Source organism: Xiphophorus couchianus, chromosome 18 (assembly GCF_001444195.1).
Source record: "Xiphophorus couchianus chromosome 18, X_couchianus-1.0, whole genome shotgun sequence".
NCBI lineage: Eukaryota > Metazoa > Chordata > Actinopteri > Cyprinodontiformes > Poeciliidae > Xiphophorus > Xiphophorus couchianus.
In genome coordinates this window covers 7,716,322-7,740,990 of record NC_040245.1, presented here as the reverse complement: position 1 = coordinate 7,740,990, position 24,669 = coordinate 7,716,322, and the positions used below count along the sequence as shown (strand labels likewise).

Below are 24,669 nucleotides of genomic sequence, written 5' to 3'. Positions count from 1 at the left end.
TTAGGATCACACAAATTAATTTATTACTCGTTTTGTTCACCTCTCACACAGAAGAAACCTTCATTATCATTAAAGTCAAATTTTTAAGACAATTCTTCAGCAAAATTGCACAACAAAAGGCAGTATTACAGCTTGTAGGTTAATACAAATATCATAATTTTTAGTTACATTTCATACTATCAGGTTAGGCAATATTTTAATCACCTTAGTGGAATGTAGGAATCTTCTTTAAGGATGATTAAATAAAGACAAATGAAAATAAAGAAACTTTAAAGTTTCAATTTATCCAGATGTTAGACTTAACATTGTTTATAAGCACACTAAGAGATAAAATGTTAAACTCCACAGACAAAACCATTATATGTGATCAAAATTAAGCAATAGTTGTTTATAGATCAATTTAATCTAACACAAAAATACTTGAGGTTTTTAAATATTTATCCTATTTGTAAAATATTGCCCTTAATTTAAATATGGAGAGCATATCAATGTGCTTCAAGTTTTGGTTTCCACTTTCTGGATGTTGATCCAGCTGCTGTATATTTAAAGTGCTTGAGAGCTATACCAATGTGTGGAGTATGCACATCACAGTAGCTACCTAGCAAATATAGAGCATGTTCTTATAAATAATGAGTATTAAATATAGACCTTTCTGATTAGTAAATAAGTTTTAAGGCATTGTTGAGAAAATGAGGCAGAATATCAACAGCTATTTGGTGAGTTTCTCTACTTCCTTCCCGTTTTGTGGTTTTTCCTGAAGCTTGTAGTCTTCCAAAATAGCCTGTGCTGTTTGCTTTCCAGTTCTTTTAACCACAGCTTTGATCCCCAGGTTGTCAATATTGAAGGCAGTAATACCAACATTAATGGCAGAATTGACAGCGTTGTCCGTGGCTTGTCCTGCCGCAGTGCCGTACCTTCCGAGTTGGCAGCAGAGTCAAATTGGGTGAGAGGTCAGAGTAAGAGATAAGAGAATTAATTAGTATGCAGTGCAAGGACTGCAAAGATGCCATGCAGAAGTTCCATTTTACAATTACACCCATGCAGGTTCACAAACCAAAAATATTTATTAGTGGAAGTTTTCTGCAGATGAAAGAAAGTAGGCAAATACTTAAATTAATGCTAAAGCCCTTTAAATTCTCACCTTTCTTAATGAATCTTAGAATAATTTAATACAACCAAAATTATTCTAAGTAGAAAGTTGTAGCATAACTCCAGTATTGGATGGTGTGTATTCATAATTTACAACAGAAATGTGAAATGGTTATAATTAATTTGTATAACACCCAACTTCAATTGATAGAGAATGGAAAGATGTCCAGACCAGAAATCCATTGGTAAAGCATACTTTAGTGAATTAGCACAAGTGGAAGGAAAGTAAAGTGAATCAGTGCTGAACAGTACTGCACAATTCAGGACTGAATTGTGGAAAAAAGGGGAACCATGTTTAATTAGTGTTGGAGCAAGTTAAAAATCTGTGTATTGTTAGAAAGAATTACTGTTCTTCTCATTAGATGTATCAGAGACGTTTTGTAGAGCTCTATATCTGTAAAGCAAATTGAGGAGGAATACAAGTGAGCGTTTGATTTAGCTTCTCTTGTGCAAGAGGTGATTTGCAACAAACAAAGGAAAAAAAAAAAAAAAAAAAAAGTCTAGTAAACTGAGAAAATCCTTTTCACAAAAACGTACTTATGTTTTATGGTGGTGACTGTTTCTGATGCAACATTTGTAGTGATGTCCTTAGCAGCTGCTTCCAAACCATTCCAAACAGTTGCGAATCCTAGTAACAGGGGGAAGAAAACAAAAAAACATCCTACTTTAACACTTTTTTAATGAGTCAAGCAAAAACAAACCTTATAGTGGTTGGATCCAAATAGATAGCCCGAATCTGGTTTCGTAATGTTATAGAACCATTTGGTACAAAAAGATGGAGCAGATTGCATCTTTTTGTACCAGCAAAACTCAGCAAGCCTTCACCTTCAAATGTTTAAATTCAAAATTGAACAGGAAAAAGGGAGCTACAATACTGCTAACACATTTTCACCCGCTAACACTGCCTGGGAAATGTATTACTAATATTTTGTCACCCATCAACCACAAACATCAGTACACTTATAGTAATTTTATGTAACAAACAGAAGATGGTGCATGATGCATTTTCGATTACTATAGTAATCTTTAGATGAGGCACTAATCATTAGCAAAAAATAAAACAGCTTTAAAAAATCATGCATCTTTTCCTTCTACTTTACAATAGTGTCCTATCTTGCATTTCCCTATAGTAAAAAATACAATGACAATAAGGTTTGTTGTTGTAATGTTACATAGTAATATTGGTGAACAAGTTAAAGGGCAATTAATACTTTCGGAGAATATTTTATAAACTCCTTGGAGGTAACAGAAGTGTAGTTTGACCTTACCTTGCATTCCACTGGCAGCCACCACCATCGCACCGTCCATGTTTGAGCGCCCGTCTTTATCCTTCTTCATGGACTCAGGAATCAGTTTGCCTCCATGTTTTTTCACATGAGGAGCCAACTCTCGACCAACACAGTTAGCCACAGTACACACACCGTCCACTGCACAGGAAGAGCGCCACTCAATTAGAGGTTCACCACAAAACCCACCGGTCACACAAGGTCAGTAAAACATGCAGGCAGGAAGTCGTGTCAGTCACCTAGAAACTGGCTGACTTTAACAGCGCCTCCTGTTGCTTGCTTGGCCACATAGAGGCTTTTGGTCACAGTGGGGCTCACATCGGTGGGCTTGTCCTCTGGAGTGATGTGTTCCCTGAGCTTAGACGCCCCTTTCTGAATAGCCTTGCCTGTGTACTCAGCCCCTTTGACCAAACCCCAGCTTAACCAGGAAGCACCTAAAGAGATCAAAGAGGGTCTGCCTCGATGCATTTCTGAGCACTGGAATTTCACACAAATAAAAATATGTAGATGCTGGAATTTAAGGACAGAACATGACCTCACCAGTTAAGATCCCACTTGCCACTTTTTCACTCCATTCAGGCAAAGTTTTCTCCTCCTCGGTTTCTGCAGATGCCGCCTCATCAGCTCCAGGTGGTCTCTCCCTCTCCTCAGGTGCAGCAATGGATACCTTCTGACTGAGATTAACAGAGTCTGCAGCTTCATCTGCGGCCTGACCAAACACACACATGTGTTGGTAAGGAACTGAAAAACGACTAACTGTGTACGAAAATAATCTGTTTTCAGTCCAATTTGTTGGGGAAAAAAAAAATAAAAAATCTGGCTCCCAGTTAATCCAGTATACAAAACAGAGCGTCACAGAACACAATAGCTCCTCTCATTCTGGGGTTCTCATCACAAAGCACCATCTGTTTAACCCAAACAGACAGCCATTTTAAGAAAAGGCAGAGCAAAGTTGGAGCTGAAAATCTCAATTCTTCTGCTTGTACTAAAAATAAAAATAACAAAAAGAGCTTACTCTTTGACAGGATACCACATCCATTAGAGAAGATATCTACCCTGACCGCATTCGTGGAACGTGACCTTGCCTGGCATTACTTTGAAGCAGCATCTCTCCTTCCTCAAAGACTGAACTGACGTTTGTCTTTCAGTTGAGGCTCTGAGCTTGTTCGAAGTGCTGCAGATAAGAGCATTATACCTGATTAATTCTCCTCACCTGCCAGTATCAAATCCCCTCTCTGCTGAGGCAGGGGTAACTTTGGGAGAGACGCCAGATCACAAGTAAGTAGGGCCAGGAGTTTCTTGCTAGGTTAACGTGATTTGGAGAAAAATTGGGAATAGTCTTCAGTCAGCAGCCTTTACATATCCTGAGTACAATGAAAAAAAAAATCTTTGGCTCTTTTCCATTAAGAGTCAAAGACTAATTACTTCCAGGTAGACAATAAAATACAAGTAAATTCCAAAAATTCCTTTCAAAGTACCCAAAGGCTTTAGTGTTTATTGGATTTTATGTGATAAACAAATGCAAAGCAATAATGCATACTCATACAAATCTGTTTAGCGGTATGCATTTGAATAACTAAACCTTAAATAAAATCCAGAGAGATTAATTGCCTTCAAAAGTCACAATCTCATTAGTAAATAGAGTTCGCCTGTGAGTAATTTGATATCAGTACAAATCCAGCTGTTCTGTGAAGACCTCAGAGTGAACAAAGAGTCATAAAAACTCTTTGTTTTTATGGCAGGTCAGTGATACAGTGGTGAAGAAGTTTATGAAAATTTGCTTCAGTATCACTATCCTATATTAATATTGCTGTTTGGCCTGGTAACCAATAATATGATATATTTCACAATCCTTTTGTCAGGTTAGGAGGGGGGGGGATGACCACAACGCTGACTTCACCACTCCTTCAGTTAAACTCCCCACAATCTTGTGCAGCCTCACTGTCACATGACCAAACTCATTCCCTCCCTCTTGGGAAACGCATGGCAACAAGATGAAAAATAAATATTGGTTGTTGGTATCAATCAGGTTTTATTTATCAAACCAATACTGATATGTTAAAAAAAAATTACTAAAACGTTAGAAATTTATTTTGTATTTGAACAAGAAGGTTGTTTGTAAAAAGAAAGGCATATGTCCAAAGGTAATGTTTTTCATTTACATTGTTACAAAAATCTGCAAGTATATTTATGCCCAATTAAAAAGTCTTTATTGGCATTACAACAATAAAACCCTTCTTTTAACTGCTGGCCAGTTTTTGGCATGGTTTCACTGGTATATTGATGACTTATCTTGGATGATGAGCTATTTAAGGTTCTGTCTCCTTGCCATCACACAGTTTGCTAGTGAGCTAGAGCAGAAGTACGTATTTTGGTGAACAAAGCTCAGACTTGGGCTAGAAATTGTAACTAGTGATCAAAGTGTTGACTTTAAAAGTACAGAGACGAGAACATTTTAAATGCCTGTTGTCCTGTTATGTGTCCAAGTTATGCGTCACTTTCCTAGAATAGCTCTCTGTGCCTCCCAGCAGTACAAGAGGATTTGCTAAAAGCAAATTGTGTAAATGTTCTCTGGTGACTCAACACTGAGAAGCACAACAGGAATAAATGACAGCAAGTGCTTGCCAGATTTGTGCATGCATTTTGAGAATATATATATATTTTTTTAAATCATCAAATGGTGTTGCAGACATTACACTTACCTGAACCCTGAGATCTGTCATCTGAGAGAGCAGGTTCTTAAACAAGGCTCGGTCTGCTGCAGGGAGCTCAGACGACAACACAACCCCGACGTAGTAACCCGGTGCCGGCGCCATCATGTCCGGAAACATAAAAACTCCGGTGTTACACTCTAGCACTGGAGAGTTCACAGACATGAGAGGGTAGAGCCAGTCACACACCTGTCATGACGAAAAGGACAGTTAGGAAAACACCTGGAAGTGACACAAGAGATGGTGGTTTTCTGTGACACAATCATATTCTTTATGCCTAAAGAATGTGCCTCTATGTATGGCAAAATAACCAAAATTTACACAGAAGTAAATATTAAACAGGGAGAGGTCGTTTTTAAGGCTTTATTCAAACTTGATTTAGAAAACACTGCCGTCTTCTGATTGCTGCATGTCTAACAAGGTTACAGCATACCAGGATAAGCAGGGTTTATTCCCTCACTCATGTCACAGAGTGGAACAGAAGGAAGATGAAAATGTCAGTCTCATGATCCAGCAGGAAGACATAAAAAAAACAGCAAAATATAATTTAACATAACATTACATGTATTCTGTCCTGGCTCTGTCTGTGTTTTCAGTAATAAACCAATTAGTTGACATACTTTTGATTAGTTTGTCTAATGACACGGTGTAGTGTACACATACAGCCTCCACGTTAAGCAAATCAATTTAGTGGGTCACAGACCAGAAAACCACTAAAACAAACCAATAATGTTGGCTCTACAGACCCAAGCTTTGCTTAAATGCATTATTCCTTTTCATTGTCTCTGGATGCCATGAACCACTAATCAAAACTCTAAAACCCAGATTCAAAGCTATAATCTAAAATGTGACTCTGCCATAAAAGCTTTTTGCTCAGATTAAGAGTTCTGTGTTTATTCTCAATCTGAAAAGAAAAACAACAGGGAAGCATTTAGTGATTAGGAACAGTGTAACAGGTCTAATCCTGACCTGGTATTCTCTGCTGGATGACGTTATGGTCAATGGGATTGAGGTACTCACATGATTGTTTACACAAGGCAAGGAATATTGATCATTAACAAACCAATGTCCTACACCAGTCAAATAGATCTGGACTCCATCTTAAAATCAGATTAAAGGTCACAAGACCGGCTAAAATCAGATGGTGACAGCAGTAATAAGAGTTGTTTAAACCTGTTGCATCACACACACGTATGAAGGTGGCCTATAATCATTATTATCTGAGGCTCTGTTTAAAAAAAAAAAAAAAGAAAAAAAGGCTTTCTGTCGTACCTGCAGAAATGCTGGCGGTCTACTGGGCATCCTGTCCGAGGGATCACTGGTGAACTTCACCAGCCGCAGGTAGCCGGGGTATGATGGGGCGCTTACTTGCCCCTCGGGTGTGACAAAGAATATCTGAACACCATTAGGGATGTAAAGCAGCTCTTCTCCGTCCTCACCCACACTCTGAGAAGATGACGAGGAAGTAGATGTACGACTATAGAAATCATCCCCGACCACTGACATCTCTCCTGATTCTGTGCCATAAGAGATAGAGACATGGCCATCAGCAGCCTGAGGAGAGTAAGCTGGTGGTTGCTCAGCTGGAACCACTGGGGTATGGCTTGCAGCTACACCTCTTGCAGCTTCTGTGGCTAGGCATGGTGGGGCTGGTCTTTCTGGCTTTGCTTTGGTGTCGAGCTTTGGATACAGACCTCCAGAAGACATGTGTGCGCCACTAGAACTCTGTGTGGGTGCAGACTCGAGGTCACAACTGGTCTCCAGCATGGCAAGGCGTGTGGTGATGTTGTTCAGCGTCTCCTGCATCTTCTGCTGCATTCGCCGGGCCGATTCCCAGGAGCTGCCAACACACTCCTCGCCCCGAGAAGGCACGCTGATGCCCCTGAGAAGATGCTGTCGACCTCGCTTGTACAACTCCAGAGCCTGCGACTTTTCCCCAACTTCATCTGCTGACAGTCCTTCATTGATGCACTCAAACCCTCTTTCATAGCCATCTTTGATCACTTGGAGTCTGGCATTATCAAATGCATCTTGCTTGGCCTTCTCCATTCCCTCTGTCACAAGGAATTTCAGACATTTTAGAAGCATAAACAACCAAGCAAGCAACAATGGTATTGAGAAAACCTTTAAACTTTACTTTAAGGCAACAAGTTGCTCAACACTTTACTCGTATAGATCACGTGTAAATGCACATGGTTTTAATAATGTACTGCCTACGCGACACAGGATATATAAATGTCTAAAATGTTCTGATTAGCGTCTCAACATGCTAATCCTGATGGTTAAACTCAAGCCCACTACAACTAACATCTCAGTATAAACAAAATCGGCTTTAAGGCCTGGATTTAAGAAGTCAGCACTTAATAATCCTAAAAAAGGGTAACACAGAGAACTTTGTTAACATGACATTTACAGCTAATATACCCGAGTGACTTTATCAGCATGCGCAGCTTCCTACCTTAGCGGGTCAAATGTCTGTGAACAGCTCAACTAGCAACTAGCCGCCCTCTATCTGTCTTTTATTTCAAGTACTGAATAGTATTAGCTCGACAGACACACCTGCTTGCTAAAGTTAAGTAGATTCAGCTGTTTGACGACTTCCACCAGTAAAGAGATGTAATTTGATGTCGCAACACGTACCCGTGGCCCTTCGAAGCAAAACTGCAGTGACTGGAAAAGTGAGGCTATTATTACATTTCCTAGTGGAACTGTGCTTTTATTGTGAAAGTATTACCAGGAAGTACTTGAAGTCCCATGAAGCAAAAACTGATTATTTTCGCAGTTCTTCATTATGACCACTGAACGGCAGCAAAGAGTAACACTATGAGTTGGATTGCCATCTGACATCTCTCTCACGCACCCCTACATACCACTATAGCAAGCAAACTAACTACACAAGGTTTTACGGCTCTACACAAAATTTGTTGTGGCAAAAGTGGTTAAATTGTAAAGGGTGTTAGTCCCTGATGTCTGCCTCCATCTTGTGGTCATGATCTTAACTGCAAAACACCATTTGTTGGACAGATTATTATTATTATTATTGTTTTTATATTATTATTTTTGTTTTATTTTTTGTTGCTGTTTTAAAGAAATACTTTCAAAATAAATGCTGAAACGCAGATGGACGGGAGTGGATGGACCTGTAGGTTTAATCTCATTGAATGCCTCACTGATGTCAAAGCTGGTTGTTCATGAATAAAGTTGAATGAGGTCAAACCTCTATTACGGAACATCCTCGGGTCTCAGGTAAACATTCTCACACATTAGAACAAATGGCGTCGGAAAAACCATCAGACTTCTGACTAAACGACCGCAGAATAAAAAGTCTTTGCAAAAAAGACTTCAAATCCGAAGATGACCAGTGTAGGTAAAATTTGTTTTATGGTCTGTAATGAATGTTATTTTTGGACACTTCCACATTTACAACTGAGCTTTTAGGAAAAAATTCGCTTTACCTGAACTCAATCACTGCCCTCTTGCGGTCTTATATGTGACTGCAGCACTATTCGTTTGTTACTTCAATGAAGCAGAGGTATCACTAACAGATTTGTTTCTTGACATTATTACAGAGTGCTAATGGCAAACACATGAAGAACCAGAAACTATATTTAAATATAAAATAGAAATAATTTATCAAAGGTGTCAATCTCATTTTCTTTTTAGGCCATATCAATCAAGATCATTGTGACAGAATGTACTAATAAGCCAATTAACTAACTGTTAAAATATTAATAAACTGCTGTTTCTGCATTTAATGAGTATCTCGCAAAATAAACAATACTGAACATGTTTTCACATAGATGCAAATTGGCAGTACAGATAAAAACAGTTTTAATTTTATTGATAAAATAGTATTCAAGAACACAACTGTTTTTTGAAGATTATTTTTGCATCCCTCTACAGGTCCACACAAAAAGGAAAAAAAACTATGACGAGCAGGATTTAGCCCTTGAGTTTGACAAATATGGTATTTATTGTCTCACAGAGGGGAAATTCACCTCAATTAAGCTTTGTGTAGACTGCCTTCAAGATCTGTAGAGGGTGCCAAATCCTATCTTAAATAATAATGACTAGTCAAACGTGGACAACATAAGGGTGGTGGTTTGAGTAAATCCAAACCTTTTATAGAAATCATGTCAATATATTTAGTCTAAGTTTGGAAACGATGCTATCTCCAACATTTCTGAAATGACTATTAAATGTCTTTTTTATAAGCAGATGGATATAAATTTGACCAGGATAATAAAAGCAGCATGAATATTTAACTACTGAAGTGTTAGAAGTAAGTAAGTAAGTAAGTAAGTAAGCCTGCTTTACTCTCCTCATCGTCACCAGATTTTTCTGTGATAGATGCTCTGAGCCCGAAGGCATGTGATAAACATCAGTCTCATCTCGCCTTCACTTTGACAGGTTTCCAGCATGCACAGATACCACAGAGCTGGGACTGCACACGCTCTTCACACATGTGGAGTAAATACAGAAGGACTTTAGGTCACTTCTGTGTCCGGTTTAAATCTCTTAGGCCAAATATTGGACATTCTGATTTAAATATTCTTAGAATAAAATAGGCAGTTCCTAAAATGTTATTTCTCTAAGATTTACATAAATACGCTAACTCTGATGTGAATGAAATTAAACTCGGTTGTACAGAAAGTAAATGACATGTCTCCCTGTTGTTGATTGTTTTAACAGACTTTTTAACAGAATCTTAAAGGAAGCTGTAAATTTACAACATTTTCTCATGGTGAGTAGAACAATGGTTAATTTGTGTAAGTGAAACAAGCTGCTAACACATGTCCTGTGCTCTTGCTGTTAGTTGACATCTGTGCACCATATGTTCAGCTCAGCCTGTTGGGACACTAATCTCTTTACAGGAGAAGATGCAGCTAGCTATCGCCAGTGCATTTTTCTATTTTCCTGTCTTCTCTTTTTTAAAATTCTTTATTCCCTCTGCAAATTGTTTAAATTGTAAAGAAAGACTGATTTCATTACTCCAGCTATTGCCTGCTACTGAAACAGATGAAACCCAGTGAGGAATGAGGAACGCAGCCAATATTAAATGATAAGCAGGCGGCGTACTGCTGGTGCTCAGATGTTTGTCAGGAGTTTCAGAGTCGACCTTTTTCAAAACGTACACTAGGTTACAGATGAAGATTTTATTAAATGGCAATAGTGTTGTTAATTTACTTTTGGATAATTTTATGCATAATGAACTTGCAATGAAAGTGAAGTTGCCCTCATTTTCAAAAGCTGCTCTGAGGATTCTCTCCATACATTTACTGTTAGCTTTTACAGTGTCGATTTAGTACCATAAAAAAGTTCATAAAAGTTTTTGCCGCTGCCTCGCTTTTGCTGACTGTTTTCCCATATAACTAAACCTCATTTCGGTGCCTTTTCAAATAAAATTATTTTAACAAGGACAGTTATCTCATTCTTGTTTTGTGTTTATTTTTTGTGCGCTTTCATTACTTAGCAGGATGGATTATAATGCCATTAACCTCTTGCAGTTTCTTTGTAATTTTTTCTTCTTACGGCTAACGTCAGTTTCGCAACGTTTTGTACCCTACAGGATGAATATAGCATGATCTCAAGTGAAATCTTAAAAAGATTAATGGGCACTTTGCCAGATCATACAGCTTTAAGTTAGCCATTTATTTGAAACTAGAATACAGTATGGGTCAGAAGAAAATGAAAAGAGGACAGGAAGAAGCATCATCCGTGTAAACGAGCTCTGGCCTGCATGCCAAAAATCAAAAGCTTCAATTCTATCCAGTCCCTCTTAAAACTCTGCATGGGTAACTCCAAACGTCATCAGACATGAAAGAGACCATTTAGGTTCAAAGACTGCTGATATGCAGCTTTAATGCTCATTGAACTTCATGCGCACACCCCTTATGCTTTGCGGTACATTATGTATTTATAACTCCTTGGATGATATTAAACAAGCTAGCAGGTATCAAGCAAGTTATGTCAGAGAAGTTCAGAATAATTACATTTAACACAGCAATCTATTGTGCTGACAGCAAGGCAGAGCAGTGCAGAGCATATGTTTTGTAATTGCTGCCATGAATATGCAAGAAAAAAACAGCATTCACAATATTTGTGAATGAGATATCTCATGATGAATACACACCAGACAAAGAGGAGAATGTAAATAATGAACACATGATTCCAATTAATGCAAGACCTCATTGTTCTCCCCTTCTTTTCAGTCTGTGTTAAAAGAGAAGAAACCTGACAAATATACTATACAGTTGTGTCCCCTGGAGCAGATTCTTCTAAGCCTAAATTGCAAAAATACAGCAAACTCCATGTGAGGTACAGCAGCTTGACATCCAGACTCAGTAAATCACAGTTTCAACTTGTCTCATGACCTGAGATCAATTCACTGATCTCAGGTCATGAGAAGAAAAACACAAGACCTAAGATCAGTGGGATGATGCTGTTGCAAACCTGTGCCAATATTCTGACACAGTCAAAAAGCAGATTCAGTTCTGTTAATTATTGTAAACTGTCTGAATGAAGAGACAAATTGAGATAAAGAGGTTTTTATTTCCAAATAAGACTGTGGCAAACTGGGTGAGTGGAACTGAAACAACACAATTGAGTTTAATTAAAATTTTAAGAGGACAAGAAGCAAGAGTAGAGAATTTAAAATTGGTGTGACGTGAGCTCACTTTCTGATCCTTGTCAGCACCTCTTGCAGCCTGTTCTGAAGTAGCTGTAATGCAGATAAAGTTCTTTTAGGAACACAAGAAAGTGGAACAATACAATAACCAGTTTTTACAATAACCTGCTTTTCCTGTTTCATGAATCTCTCTGACTGACTATGATTTCTTATGATTAGATAGAAAAAAGTAGAATTAAAGCAAAGTTTGCATGAGACAAAAACAACACACACAACTAGATTTATTTTATTGACACTTAAGTCTACTGTTGGGCCTTGATGTCACTTGAGTGATTCATTTTAAAGATAACTTTATTTATTATTACTGTTAAACTAAAATCTCCAGCATGGGGAAGTGGGATGAGCTCGGATTTTCTTGACAATCAGGTTTTTAAAGCGTAAACTGAGATCTTTGAGACAGGTGTTCAAGCTAAAAGATTCCCCAGGGTGCTGAGCACCTTTTAAAGGCTCCGGAAGAGACCAATGCAGATGGAAGAGGGGGAGCAATAGTAGCCTACAATACACTTTAGAAGTTTAATGTTGGATTTCTATTTATAGAAATGTCTTTTTGGAAATGAAATGTCTGCTAAAAAATAAATTGTTTTTGCTAATAGATATTATTCTCAAGATTTGGTTGTTTTTGTCAAGTTTGTTTATGTATGTAATTTGTTTTACCCTATTTCTTGGTGGGTTTGTTAATTGGAGCAGCCAGAGACAATAAAAGGCCACATTGCATGTTGATTGCTACATGCGGTTACGTCTTGAGCGTCAACATTGAGCCCACAAGCAGCAGAATGAGTTAGAAACAGCAGCAACAGCATCGGTGTCGGTGGGAGAATGTGTTTATCTTTGTGGAGGCAGAACAGGAGTGCAGAGGGACAGCCATGCCTAGGGCACCATTAAAGCCAGAAGCACCTCTGCCTGGAGCTCTCTATCACTGTCAAATCGCAACAGAGAGGAAAAGCAGATGAGCATTGGAACAAATCTGCATATCTGTAAGGCTCAGTTTATGACTAACGATGAACTGTAAATCGCTGAGATAAATTTAGAAACAACGCTCTTCTTTTGTTAAAAACAGGAATTATCTATTGCTATCACCAACATAACTTAAACAAAGTTGGATTTAAAAGAGGTTAAAATAGAAAAGGATGTCACCATTGATCCCTTCTAAAATATGGAGCAGAGGACTTTAACCTAATTCAAGTCCAACAAGCTGCAAAGTTTTGAGTTGCAATGTCAAGCTCAGCTCTTAAATTAAAACAAATAATTTAAAAAATGTTCTCATTTTCTTGAACTGGTTTTGAATATGGATTACATTAAATCAAATTGTTTGAAGCACATGCCCATTGAAATCAGTCATTCAAACTGATAAACAAGAACATATTAAAATGTTTAGGTGATGCCCTGAAAATAGAGAAACCCACTCTCATAATGGAAAGACCCTCATATGCCAAAAATCAGTTTTTGCTGGTTGCCAGGACAGAGATGTTGACAAACACTAGAACAGTTAGTCAAGAGCACCTGCAGAATGAAAGAATAAAATGCAGAGGTTATACGACTACTATAATGACAAACACATGCACCAAGAATTTGAGAGGCAATGTGAGGAGAACTGCTCAGAGCTTGAGGTGCATCCTTTCAGAGCAAGAGCCTTCATTATGGGGTTTTACATTAAAAATAATAACAGAAGAAAACCCTTGCAGTTTGTAGTGAAATAAAGCATTTTATCTATTACGTTTGCACCTAAGAGCGGTGGCTCCATTGCTTGAGGTTAAGACTTTGCCCTAAAATGCCGTTCCATTCCACTTGCTTCTGTTCTTGTTTACTTGTCCTTGGATTTTTTTTTTTTAGTCACTTAAATACTATTAGAGGGAGTGGCAGTTTTAGTTTTGGCTGTGTTTTGCTCAACTACTAAATTGCAGTCATGTGGTTAAGAAACGCTCTTATGCTGAACCACACATCTTCTGTGCAATAAATATGCCTAAAATATATTCAGATAGCACGAGCCACCCTGCTGATTAATTAAACTCAGCAAAGTGGAATACTACTAAAAAGTTTAAAAAGAACTTTGTTTTATTGACGCCAGCTTAATGTGTAAACTTGTTTTTTTTGGGGGGGCAGAGGGGGTTAGCAGAGCTTTACACACAAAAAAGGGCTTTATTGTAAACCAGGTTTTCATCTCATACATTAAATCTGAAGTCATGATATATATGAATTGTTCTATCTCCTGATGTTTTTCAGATAACGGTACTGTGCATGTTCCGAATGAACCAGGAAGCTATCGAAATGTAAAGAACTTTTAAGGATGAGCCTTTCTAATGACAAAGCCAGAAATGGAACATTCACAAACGCATGCAAGGTTTGCTGGGGTTGTTTCCCAGGACAATAAAATATCACTGGCAGGAAAATGTAGGAGGAAGGCCAATGATACTGAGTCTGCTACATCAACACAGGGACAGCCAACGACTGATCTAAGAGACAGAGATGAGAAACATTGCGAGTGTTTTACTAGAATTAAGCTTTTAACTTAAAGAGGTATTTATAATCCATGCGAAAATATTATAAAAACATAGTAAAATTAGATGCGGTTGGGGAAATGCATCAAAGTTTGTAAATATCAATTAAAATATGCCCTGATTTTTTTTTTTAGCTGTGTGGTCATTCTCCATCAGAAGCATTTTAAATAAAAAGAAGTTAAACACAGTGAAGCATAATATTTACTTGCACTGCTTTATCCTAACAGGCTAATGCTGTCTTGTGTTCTTTGTTCTGACAGATCATGACATACATGCCTTTTGGCTAAATCTGTGGAAAATGTTCTCAACATGTCAGCACAGATGGAGGAATTTCTCAGCTGCATTAAGGTGTGGATTCACTATAATGTCTTACCTGAAGGCAATGATTGAAACAATCCGTTTTCACATCAGAGTTTGAAAAAAACGCAACATTAACAATGTAATAAATTTGATGAATAGGTGTTGTTTAATATTTTTAATCCCATTGAGCTCAATGCATTATAATAATCAACCAGTTACTTGTAAATAAAATTATATCTACTTTGTGGTTGATGAACATAAAATATCTTGCTTTAGAATTAAATAAAGACATTGCCTAAAGTTTCTTTCAAACCTTAAAAGAACCTCTAAAAATAATTCTGTTCCTGGTGAAACTCCTGTCTTTTTTGCGTAAATCTTCCTAAATTTTTGCCCTCCAGCAAAAAATGTACTTTTTTTGTTAACTCGGGTGAGTGTTTGACCTTTACCACAAAGATGAAAGTATGTGCAAACTTTGACATAAGACTTGTCTTCTGAAACTTAATTGTAAAGCTGAAAAAAAATTTTTGTATTCATTTTAAATTTGAGTTTGAGGCATGTGCATACAAGTGGGACTCAATATTCAAATGTGACAGAAAGGCAGAACAAAAACATGAAGCCTTTGGTTATGAGCTGTCTCATACTTAAGCAAACAACCTTTGCAAATACTTTTTCTTCTGAACTTTCGTTTTATTACTTAGTATGTTTCATGGACTAAATGTATCTGGAATTTCCCATCACATAGCTGCACTTTAGAGTAGAAAAACTAAACTTGGCAGCAACTTGTATCGCTTGCAAATAATCTGTACAAGGAGAAGACATGCTAAAGTTGGAACAAAAATAGGATTTAGCTGCCTTTGAACATCGTGTGCTTGTTGGTGCCAGTCAGGATTGTAAGTATTTCAAACACAGTTGATCTGCTGGGATTTACACCATCTCATGAGTTTACAGAGAATAGTTTGAAAAGGAGAAAAGAAAAATAAAGGCAGAGAGAAGTTTGTGTGGATAAACTTGTCTTTTCCATATCAGAAGTCAGACGAAAATGACAAAACTGGATTTAGATGATAAAGGCAGCAGCAGGTCAAGAAAGCATTCATTAAAACCAAGTATGCAGAGTTCTGTCTGTGAACACACAACACCTTGGACCGTAAAGGAAATGAACCACTCTGGCAGATGACCAACTGGATAACAGTCCTGTTAGTCAAAAGCTGTAAACTGAGGCTATAATGCACAGAGCTCACCAAAGCAAGATGGACTTTAACTTATTGGTTTTTACCAACATAAAAACATGGCTCTGTCCTGTCTTCAATAGGTCCAGCAATTCTGTTTGTGGTGTAATGATGTGGGGAATATTTTCCAGGCACATTTTAAACCCCTGAGTAGTAAGTAATATTTTTAAAATGCCATTGCCTATCTGAGGATTATTCATCACTGTACAGTTTCATATTTAAGGGGAAAATAAGTTACAAAGACTTGTGCTTGTAAAGTCATCAGATCTCCCTCTTTGGATGCTCCTACACAGAATTTTTAACCGTTTTCAATTTTTCCACAAACTGAGATGATCACTGGTTTTGTGTTACATAAGTCAACAGGACAGAAGGCTTTCTAAAGCTTACCCCATATCTAACAAATGTAAAAAAAAAAGGAACAGTCAATCAAACTCCAAAAAACACAGTTCAAATGAAGTTGAACCTGTCCTCGTCTTTGAAAGCTTTACTTTGCCAGTGGGTATAATTTTAGGAATCCACAAAGCCATATTTTCAATTGTGCAAATTCTGATGTCATATTATGAAAAGTGCCCTAAGGTAAGGAAAATTAAACATTAAACACTGACACATTTATAATGAAACTGAAAACGTTTCTGCAGGACAAAGAAAAGACAAACACATTTGTACAGCCATGTATTTTTTAAAGACTTACAAAAGCCATGAATTGCATTTAGATTTTGCTTGGAATTACACATGCACACAAAAAAATCATAATCTCTAATGTGCTCATAGGCGTTTCTCGCAAACATACACCATCTCACCACTGGCTTATCTGGTAAACTTACATATGTGTGTTCTTCCACATTTTACTACCTGATTAAATACATACGTTCAAATGTTTTTTCTCAGTTTTAACATTTACTGTTTCGAAGAGAAAAAAAAAAAAGGAACACACATAACTATGTGTTTTTGGAAACCACTGGCTGGAAGAAAGAGGGAAAGAAGAGTGGAAGAAAAGCCAGACTGGGGATCTGGATCAGAAAAGCACAGGGAATCCCATCTACGTGGCTGATGACTCTGGGAGAATGATGGAAGAGGGGACTGGGAGTTTTACTAGCCATCATTTTACTGATCTTGAAGGAAAATAAGACGTCTCTCTCCACCTACGTGCTCAGCAGCAACACTGACAATACTGACAATGAAGAAATTTAGAAGTTGACAAAAAGAGTTAACACTATGTTGAATATCAGCTTATTTGATTTGATCTAAAGTTAAAACGTGTTTCAAAATAAAATTCAACAATTGGAAATCGTTTCAAATCCTGCATTTAATAAAAATTCTGTGGCATAAAAACCACATATTTAAACGTTCAAAGAAATTATATTGTGTTCTCCTGTTACTTTTTGGTGCTTGCAGAGGTAATGGAAAAAATACATAATCCACTTCTTTAATCATTTGAATAATAATAAAAAAAAAACTCTTCAAGCATTTGGAACTCATTATTCTGATCACTAAAAACTGGAATTCTTAAATTTTGTTCATCTCGTCATAATTATTTTTGTAGATTTATTTAAACATATTTGATGAATAAACTGCCAAATTAATATTTCACAACATTTTTCAAAAGCACTCATAAATGTTTAGTGAAAAACAATGTTTTATATCCATATTAATTGTTCATTTAGTCATTCAGAGTGGTGAACTTTGCAACATCTTGATTTCTGAAATGCTCAATCTCAGCCAGCATGCTATTTCTAAAGTGAATTACGGTATTGACCTCTTGACAAGTAATCCGACTAAAATATTTCATGAGGCAGACATCTGCAGTTTTATTTTGCTGCATTTCCCATGCGCACAATAACAATCGCACTTGTCCTTTTGTATCTGCAGTGTTGTCTAAGCAGTGTACTGCACTCTTAAGACCCTGGCATTGACGTGGAATTTCTTTGGAGACATGATGTCGACCAAAGCAAATACTCAAGTGTCTAATGCATCACTAAGTTATTGAGCAACAATGAATGTATTGAGAATGTCAATTCAGCTCAAATATTTGCTGCTAAAAAAGATTAACCTCACCTGTAATTTACCTTGGTGGTTTTACTCAAAACTCACAAGACAATGGGATACATCTTACAACACAACAATGAGTTCATATAAAAGCAATTGAGGATTCCATAAAATATCTAAAGATCTGGACTACTACGGAGTTGGAACCAACAATTTAACTGACACAATTCTTTTGGCAACAAAATGCAGCATGCGAAGAAAGACCCCGTGAGGGACATACCTTATGTAGGAAAGCAGATAATTAGGATTCAGGAGAGTTGAAGGTCCTCACTGCCTGAGGAAATACTAAGTCAGAAGTGTGTGGAGCTGGATCTGGGTTTTTTTTTTTTACTTTTTGCATGAGAGCAGAAAATGTTATTAGCAGGATGAACTGTTTCTTTAATAATTTTCAATCCAACATTAGAAAGATAAGCATTACATGCTTGCCAGAACTTTCTGACCGAGTCAGAAATTCTATCCCAATAAATTTCTATTCTGTTTTTACGGAAAATGGCGGTTTCCTTGGTTGTAAAGATATTGAGAGTTAAGTTGTTTTAAGTTCACCAGATGTCTTTGAGGATAAGTCTGTGTTATATGAGGCTTGGTCATTGCATGGTGTTTTCTCTGACATCATCAAATTCTACAAGTCCCAGATGTGCAGCCGTATTGGAGGCATTCACAGTGATGGGAGCTCTGCATATATGGTGCACATGGAGTTTCCTTCTTAGTTATCCAGGTAACTATGTGCTGTTCTCATCACGTCGCTAAGACTCTCAGCACCTGAAGTCCTTCACAGAACTCTAAGCCAGTTAAATTATAAATAGACAAATCAGAAACACAAAGTAAGAAATGTGTTGGGTGCAGTGTTTGTCATGGGAGTAAAAAAAGAACTGATCCACATTGGTTGCACAAGGAAAACATAAAACCTAAACAGGGTAATAGAACTGAGGACTTTGGTGGGAAACTTTGTTGCTACTGTAGCAGGGAATGCACCCCAACTAGCACTTCAAAATAACTCACACATGACAGAAATATACCTTTAAGAAAGAAAATTAAATTGAAAGTTGTTCACCAACTGGGTTCTGTTAGGGGAAAAGTAGCCTGGTAAAAACCAGCCCTTTGTTCTACCCTTTCCTTCTTACAGAGGGTCTGGACCTTTGGGTATTGAGAAATAATTGCTTTCTGGAGGCATGGAATCTATTGAAGTTTTAAACGACTGCCGGAATTTGCGTGTACTGTTAAGAAAACAAACAAAAAAAAAAGAAGAAAAAAAACACACCCCACTGCAAAGAGAAAAGTGCCAAGCCAAATGAGATCATTAAGAGAGCTGCAGATTTTGCCAGGCAAATTTACTTTCCTTTGCAAAACTACCGTCATAATCAGACCGCAATTCAAAAACATATTAGAAACTTGATGTCAATATTCACAACTACTCCTTTTGTACTGTACACTGATTGGCCAGGATGAAATGAAATGCATCCTGAGAAATCAAGAGAGAAATCCCAGATGGGAGTGGGATGGCGAAGCACAGCAACGACCAGGCTAGGTGAAAAGTTGTGCTGGAGTAGTAATAACGCCGTGTTTGTGGAGTGACTGATTATAGAAAAAATAATCCATTAAAAGAATGAGTCATTTAATCTCACCATTTTTATTTCCCTCAAATGGTGGGGATGTTGCTTTGAAAGTTGTGCAGTCATGAAGAAAATTTACAGGACCTATTCAGTACAACAGTGCTTTAAGACTGCAGTATAACCTTAATCCATCTAAACAAGAGGATACCGCCTACATACACATAGCTCTGACATACTTACAGAATTATGACAACTACTATAGTTAGAATACTGTCTGTGGACTTCAGGTCATTATTTCACATTATAACCCGATACAACCTGATAGTAAAGCTCTACAACCTGGGACTTTCAATATCAGTGTGCTTCTGTATCAATGAATTTTTCACCAACCAGCCTCAGGTGGTGAGAATAGGAGACCAAACATCATCCTCGCTGGTCCTAACCACAGGCACACCACAGGTCTGTGTATTCTGTTTCACACTATCAACACAAACACAGTTCTGAACATACAGTATTTTGCAACAAACAATGATGAGAACCACCACAGAAAAGAGATTCAGCAGCTGCCCAGGTGGTATTAGTTTAGCAATCTGGTATTCAACACTAGCAAGACCACCGAGGTCACAGAAGATGTGAGGAAGGTCCAAGAGGACAGACCACCCACCTCTCTTCATGCCGGAGGAGGTGGTGGAAGATGTGGACAACATCAAATTCCTGGGCATCCACATCACCTAAACCCTGACCTGGTCGATGAACATCTCTTTTCATCTGAGGAAGTCTAACAAAAATCTTCAGAAAATTGAAGAGGGTTGAACTTTCCCAGAATCCTTTTATGAATTTAAAAACATTTTTATTGTGTAAGATATTGCTGTTTCATAAAAATGTGATCGAAATATGATTGTGACTTATTGATTACATTTTATTTAATTTAGTATTTTCCACTGTGCCATATCAATAATAAAACTCAAAGATCAATTTAGTCTTTGTAAATTCTAGTCCAAGAAGTTATTATTGTCCAGATTTATTGGTGTAAAGGCATAAAGGCAAAGATGGAAAAAATGTGCATATGCAGAGGGAAAGAATTATGTGTCCTGTGTCCAAGCAGAAATAGATTCAGGAACATTGTTTGCAAATAGGTAGCAACTGCTCTTTTAAACACCTGATACCCCAAGAGACCAGCTATAAATGTCTCTGAAACCTATGGACAACTCATTGGCACACCATCTGATTCCAGATGCAAACACCCAGCTGTCTTCCTGCCTTGTGTTCAAAATAAATTATGTTCCAGTTTGAATTTTACTGCTTGACTTTCTAAATTCCTGCTTAGACAAGAGACTAATTTTCAGCTGGATTTAAATCCCTCATGAAAATCACTTGCCAGGTGTGTGAGGTTTTTACGGCAAGGAATAAAAAAGGCAGCCTTAAAGTGAAGGTAATCTATAATTATGTCACTGACAAAACAAATAAAATTAATACATTCAAAATGTCAAACAAGTAGAACAAAAGACTAGGTAAGATCTGAAATGGTTAAATCTTCATGATGTCATGCAAGCTGCCCTGCAAGCCGGGGCTTATATAATGTTTCAAAGCATTTGGGCTGGCCCAGATAATGAAAGATGTTAAATCTAAGTGTGATATATGAGTGACGAAGGAAGGGATATTGTATCCTCAGGTGTCCTTCCATCAGGAGTTGTCTTCTGTTAGATTATAAATCAAAATAAGTTGTCAGGTCCAATGAAATGTTGTATGTGTGCAGAAAGGCTATGATGGGAATGAAAAAAAAAAAACTTTTCCAAAGTTTTGTTACACAGGTGCTTTGCAATGTATATTTTTGCAAGAGTGTTTGTTATGAAAATTGAAAAAAATATCCCTGTATTTGTTTGAGAAACTTTCATGGAAGTTGCTGCATGTCATTAATTCCTGTAGCTGAAAGTGATAAAACTTCCAAGTATATTCTTTTGTTTTTTTTATGCTCATGTGAGATAGATTTTACAATTGATTTATGTCAGACTCATATTAACAATTTGTACTCTGTATACCAGTTTGACTGTTGACTAAGCCACTCTTAAAGAAGAAAATGGATGCGTGTGAAATAATGGGTGGATGGATGGAAAATGATTTCTAATGATAGTTATTAACAAAGACAAAAGCGAGCAAATACATTTCTGGACTTTGAAGTTTTGGACTGATTGACTGAATTTGGCCGGACCTTTAAAAGGAGACATTACATTAGAGTTGGAAAAGCAATTTTAAGCAGGGACTTGAACTCACTAAAATAAAATGTGAAAAGAAAGTGCAAAGTCTAGTGAGTCCTGAAACTTCCTCCTTATATGGGAAAGTGTTAAATCCATTAAGGGTCTGCATTTAAAAAGAGCCCTATTTTTCTTGCAAGCAAGTCTAAATCTGCACTTGATAAATATTCGAATGTTGTTTATGACTGCTTATACACACTTGATTTTATTGATGACGTGTTTGACTAAAGGAAAGCTTCACCTGCAGAGGTCACTTTGGTAAATATAAGCTGTGACATAGTTTGTAAACTCTTCTAGGGAGTAAAGGAGGTCTTGTGCTGGCAAACATTGGGCTCTTTTGAAACACTGTACAGAACAGCTGGTGAGCATTTTTTCAAATCTTATTTATACTTCATCTAATCAGGAAAGACTGTTGAGTTTTAAAATCTCATTCACAACACTGTATTTACCGAGCTTGGCAGGACTCCAAAGAGTTCTTAATCTCTGAAAAGACCATGTAAATCACCAAAACACAAAATGACTATAATTGTAGAGTAGGCAGTTCTATTGAAAAACACTTTCTTCTTGGTGTTAGATAGCAAGTCAAGATAGCAAGCAAGTAAAATGGTTCAAAATGAAGTGAAGTCACAAGTCTTTGGTGTGAAAATCAGTTAAGTCCAAAGTATTTCATGATATTCTAAAGTCGAGTCTCAATTCTAAGTCATATGACTTAAGTCCAAACATCTGGTACAAGGTAAAAAGTTCCTCACATAAAGAAATATATAAAAATAACGTATAATTTTTGACTGACGTGTGTAATGGCAATCTACCAAAGCATATCTAGTTTTGTAGGGATAGTGATAAATAGAGTAAAAAGGAAAAGCTATGTCCAAAGCCCAACGCCTGCTTAAAGTCAAACATTATGTATGGTGCATTTGTGTAATTGCTTTATTAAAGCAGTATTTATCACACATAAAATGATAGAACTATGTAAACCTTTAATAACTATAGAATAGTGTTTGATTGTAATGTTGTAAGTAGTCCAAGAAATGCTTTCTTAACATTTTATGTACAGTGAATTATAGATTCAATCTCCTATATCATCAGTGGTCTATGTTTAAGTTTGAGTTATTTGTGAATTGTTTGGACTTGTTATGCAACTATACAAAGTTAAGAAATCCTTCTGACCTAAAACTGGTCCTTTGATTTCATAATGTTCATCTCCAAGCTTTCTGTCTAGAGAGTGAAATCCGCTTTTATTTTATTGGCATTTTTCAGTTATATTATAGTAGAGCCCTGCAGAAAAAAAAAACTTTTTCATTGGGCACAAAGCCATTATTAGTACATGTTTGTATTTAGGAGCCAAGAGGTTTTTTATATCCATATGGCAGGTCACCAATAACTCTATCCAAGATAATCTCTTTAACACCGACTTCGGACACCACAGATCACTCATAGGATGCAGGTATTCTGCACCATTAAAACTCAAATTCCATTTATGTAATAAGTACAGTTATGAAATTTTCACTCTACAACGTATTCCATGGTAGTGGTACTTTCACAAAGTTAAATTAATTGGAAACAACATCAGATCAGTCTTAGTGGTAGACCGTGTGAAATCAGAGTCAGATCAGTAGAATCCAAGGCTTACATCAAAAAGTGCGACACAAATGTTCGGGTACCACACCACTTTAGGTGCACCACTAGATGTAAAGCAATCCAATGGATGAGCGTAGGTTTGGCAGTTATCAGGGGAAGGGTACTTGGCTAACCTCATTGTATCAAATGTAAAGTTTGACTCAGAAAGGATTATGGCATGAATCTACTGCATTTTCCTTAGTTCCAGTGTAAAGAGCTTTTATTGTTTTATTATGCCAATACTTTTTTGACAATCTTATGCCCACATATTTGTGGAAACATTTTGGGGTTGGCCCCTTTCCTGTTTCTACATCTCCAGTGCCCAAGATCCACGAAGAGTTGGATGTGAATGCTTAATGTGGAGGAACTCGATTAACCCAGACGGAGTCCTGACCTCGGCCTGACAGAGTGACTCACAATTTAGAGTTGGGATTGAGAGCCATGTTTTATCGTCCAACATCATTGTGTGATTTCCCAAATGCACTGCTTGAAGACTGCTCAAATGTTCCTAGAAACACACTTATAAACAATGTGGAAAGCCTTCCCAGAAAAGTTGATGCTTGCAGCTTAATGAGTTGGAACGATATCATATTAAACCCTCCTAGAAACACACTATTAAACTCTCCTAGAAACACAATAAAAGTAGTTTATTTCATAATTATTTATTAATAAAGATGTAATAGAGACATTTTTCCTTTTGAAAAGAAGATGATTGGCAATCTTCTTAATGGCTGTATGATTTCTGTCTTTTTAAAATAAATTTAGCAAATGTGTTTGTTTGGCAAGCAAATATAGCATGACATAGCATAAAACTAAACAACCTTTGCGGTGTATATTGCCATATAAACATTCAGCAATGTTGCCTGTGAGCTCTGTGTCACTGGAACATGATGTGGTAGTATTCACTGGAAATTTCCAAGCAATTGTAGTTTTACTTTACAACATAACAGCTGAAAAAGCACAACTTCAAATGCAAAGGAGTTTTTGCAATTAATTGTGGTCTTTTAATACAAATCATGTACTTCATCTTGTATACAAAAATGCTAAAACAATATATGTTGCTAATTTATTGACAAGCAAATTATTTTTAGACCACTGTCAATAGAAACATAAACATAGTTTACTTAAGAATTTGTTCAAATTAAGTTACATAAGCGAGAACACATTAGTGAATGGTTTTATGACTTCTTCAAGGGAGATCGCATTAAGCTGTGCTTAGTGCATAGAAAAATTGCAATTCTGCTTTTATTCTCCAGAAATAAGGCATCCAGTGTGCAAAATTGTTTTTCGGTACCTTCCAAATGTTTCTTGTTTTTACTTTGGCAGTTGTTCAGGTTTTTATCCATTTT

The 24,669-nt window shown here is 37.0% G+C and overlaps 1 protein-coding gene across 4 annotated transcripts; it reads right to left on the bottom strand.

The window, feature by feature from the left end:
• On the bottom strand, window positions 1–8,182 carry spartb (spartin b). Of its 4 annotated transcripts, none has more exons than XM_027999180.1 (9): window positions 7,706–8,182; window positions 6,419–7,198; window positions 5,138–5,335; window positions 2,976–3,144; window positions 2,675–2,869; window positions 2,418–2,576; window positions 1,687–1,777; window positions 1,497–1,543; window positions 1–914 (listed from the first exon to the last, which is right to left on the bottom strand). In XM_027999180.1, the coding sequence occupies exons 2-9, from the start codon at window positions 7,193–7,195 to the stop codon at window positions 727–729; spliced, it is 1,824 nt and encodes a 607-aa protein (XP_027854981.1). In that variant the 5' UTR covers window positions 7,196–7,198; window positions 7,706–8,182; the 3' UTR covers window positions 1–726. The 4 variants fall into 4 exon arrangements, with proteins under 4 accessions (XP_027854981.1, XP_027854980.1, XP_027854982.1 ...); XM_027999179.1 differs by having other exon boundaries at window positions 7,605–8,180; XM_027999181.1 differs by lacking the exon at window positions 1,497–1,543 and having other exon boundaries at window positions 7,605–8,177.
• Between the last annotated feature and the right edge of the window lie 16,487 nt (window positions 8,183–24,669).

What these genes read in the sequence shown, in the direction of transcription:
- spartb (XM_027999180.1), bottom strand. Translation starts at nt 7,195, where the DNA reads ATGGAGAAGGCCAAGCAAGATGCATTTGATAATGCCAGACTCCAAGTG. An exon ending in GGCTGCCAGTGGAATGCAAG is followed by an intron (nt 1,778 to 2,417) that starts GTAAGGTCAAAC and finishes CCCTGTTACTAG; the next exon opens with GATTCGCAACTGTTTGGAAT. An exon ending in TACATCTAATGAGAAGAACA is followed by an intron (nt 915 to 1,496) that starts GTAATTCTTTCT and finishes CCAACTCGGAAG; the next exon opens with GTACGGCACTGCGGCAGGAC.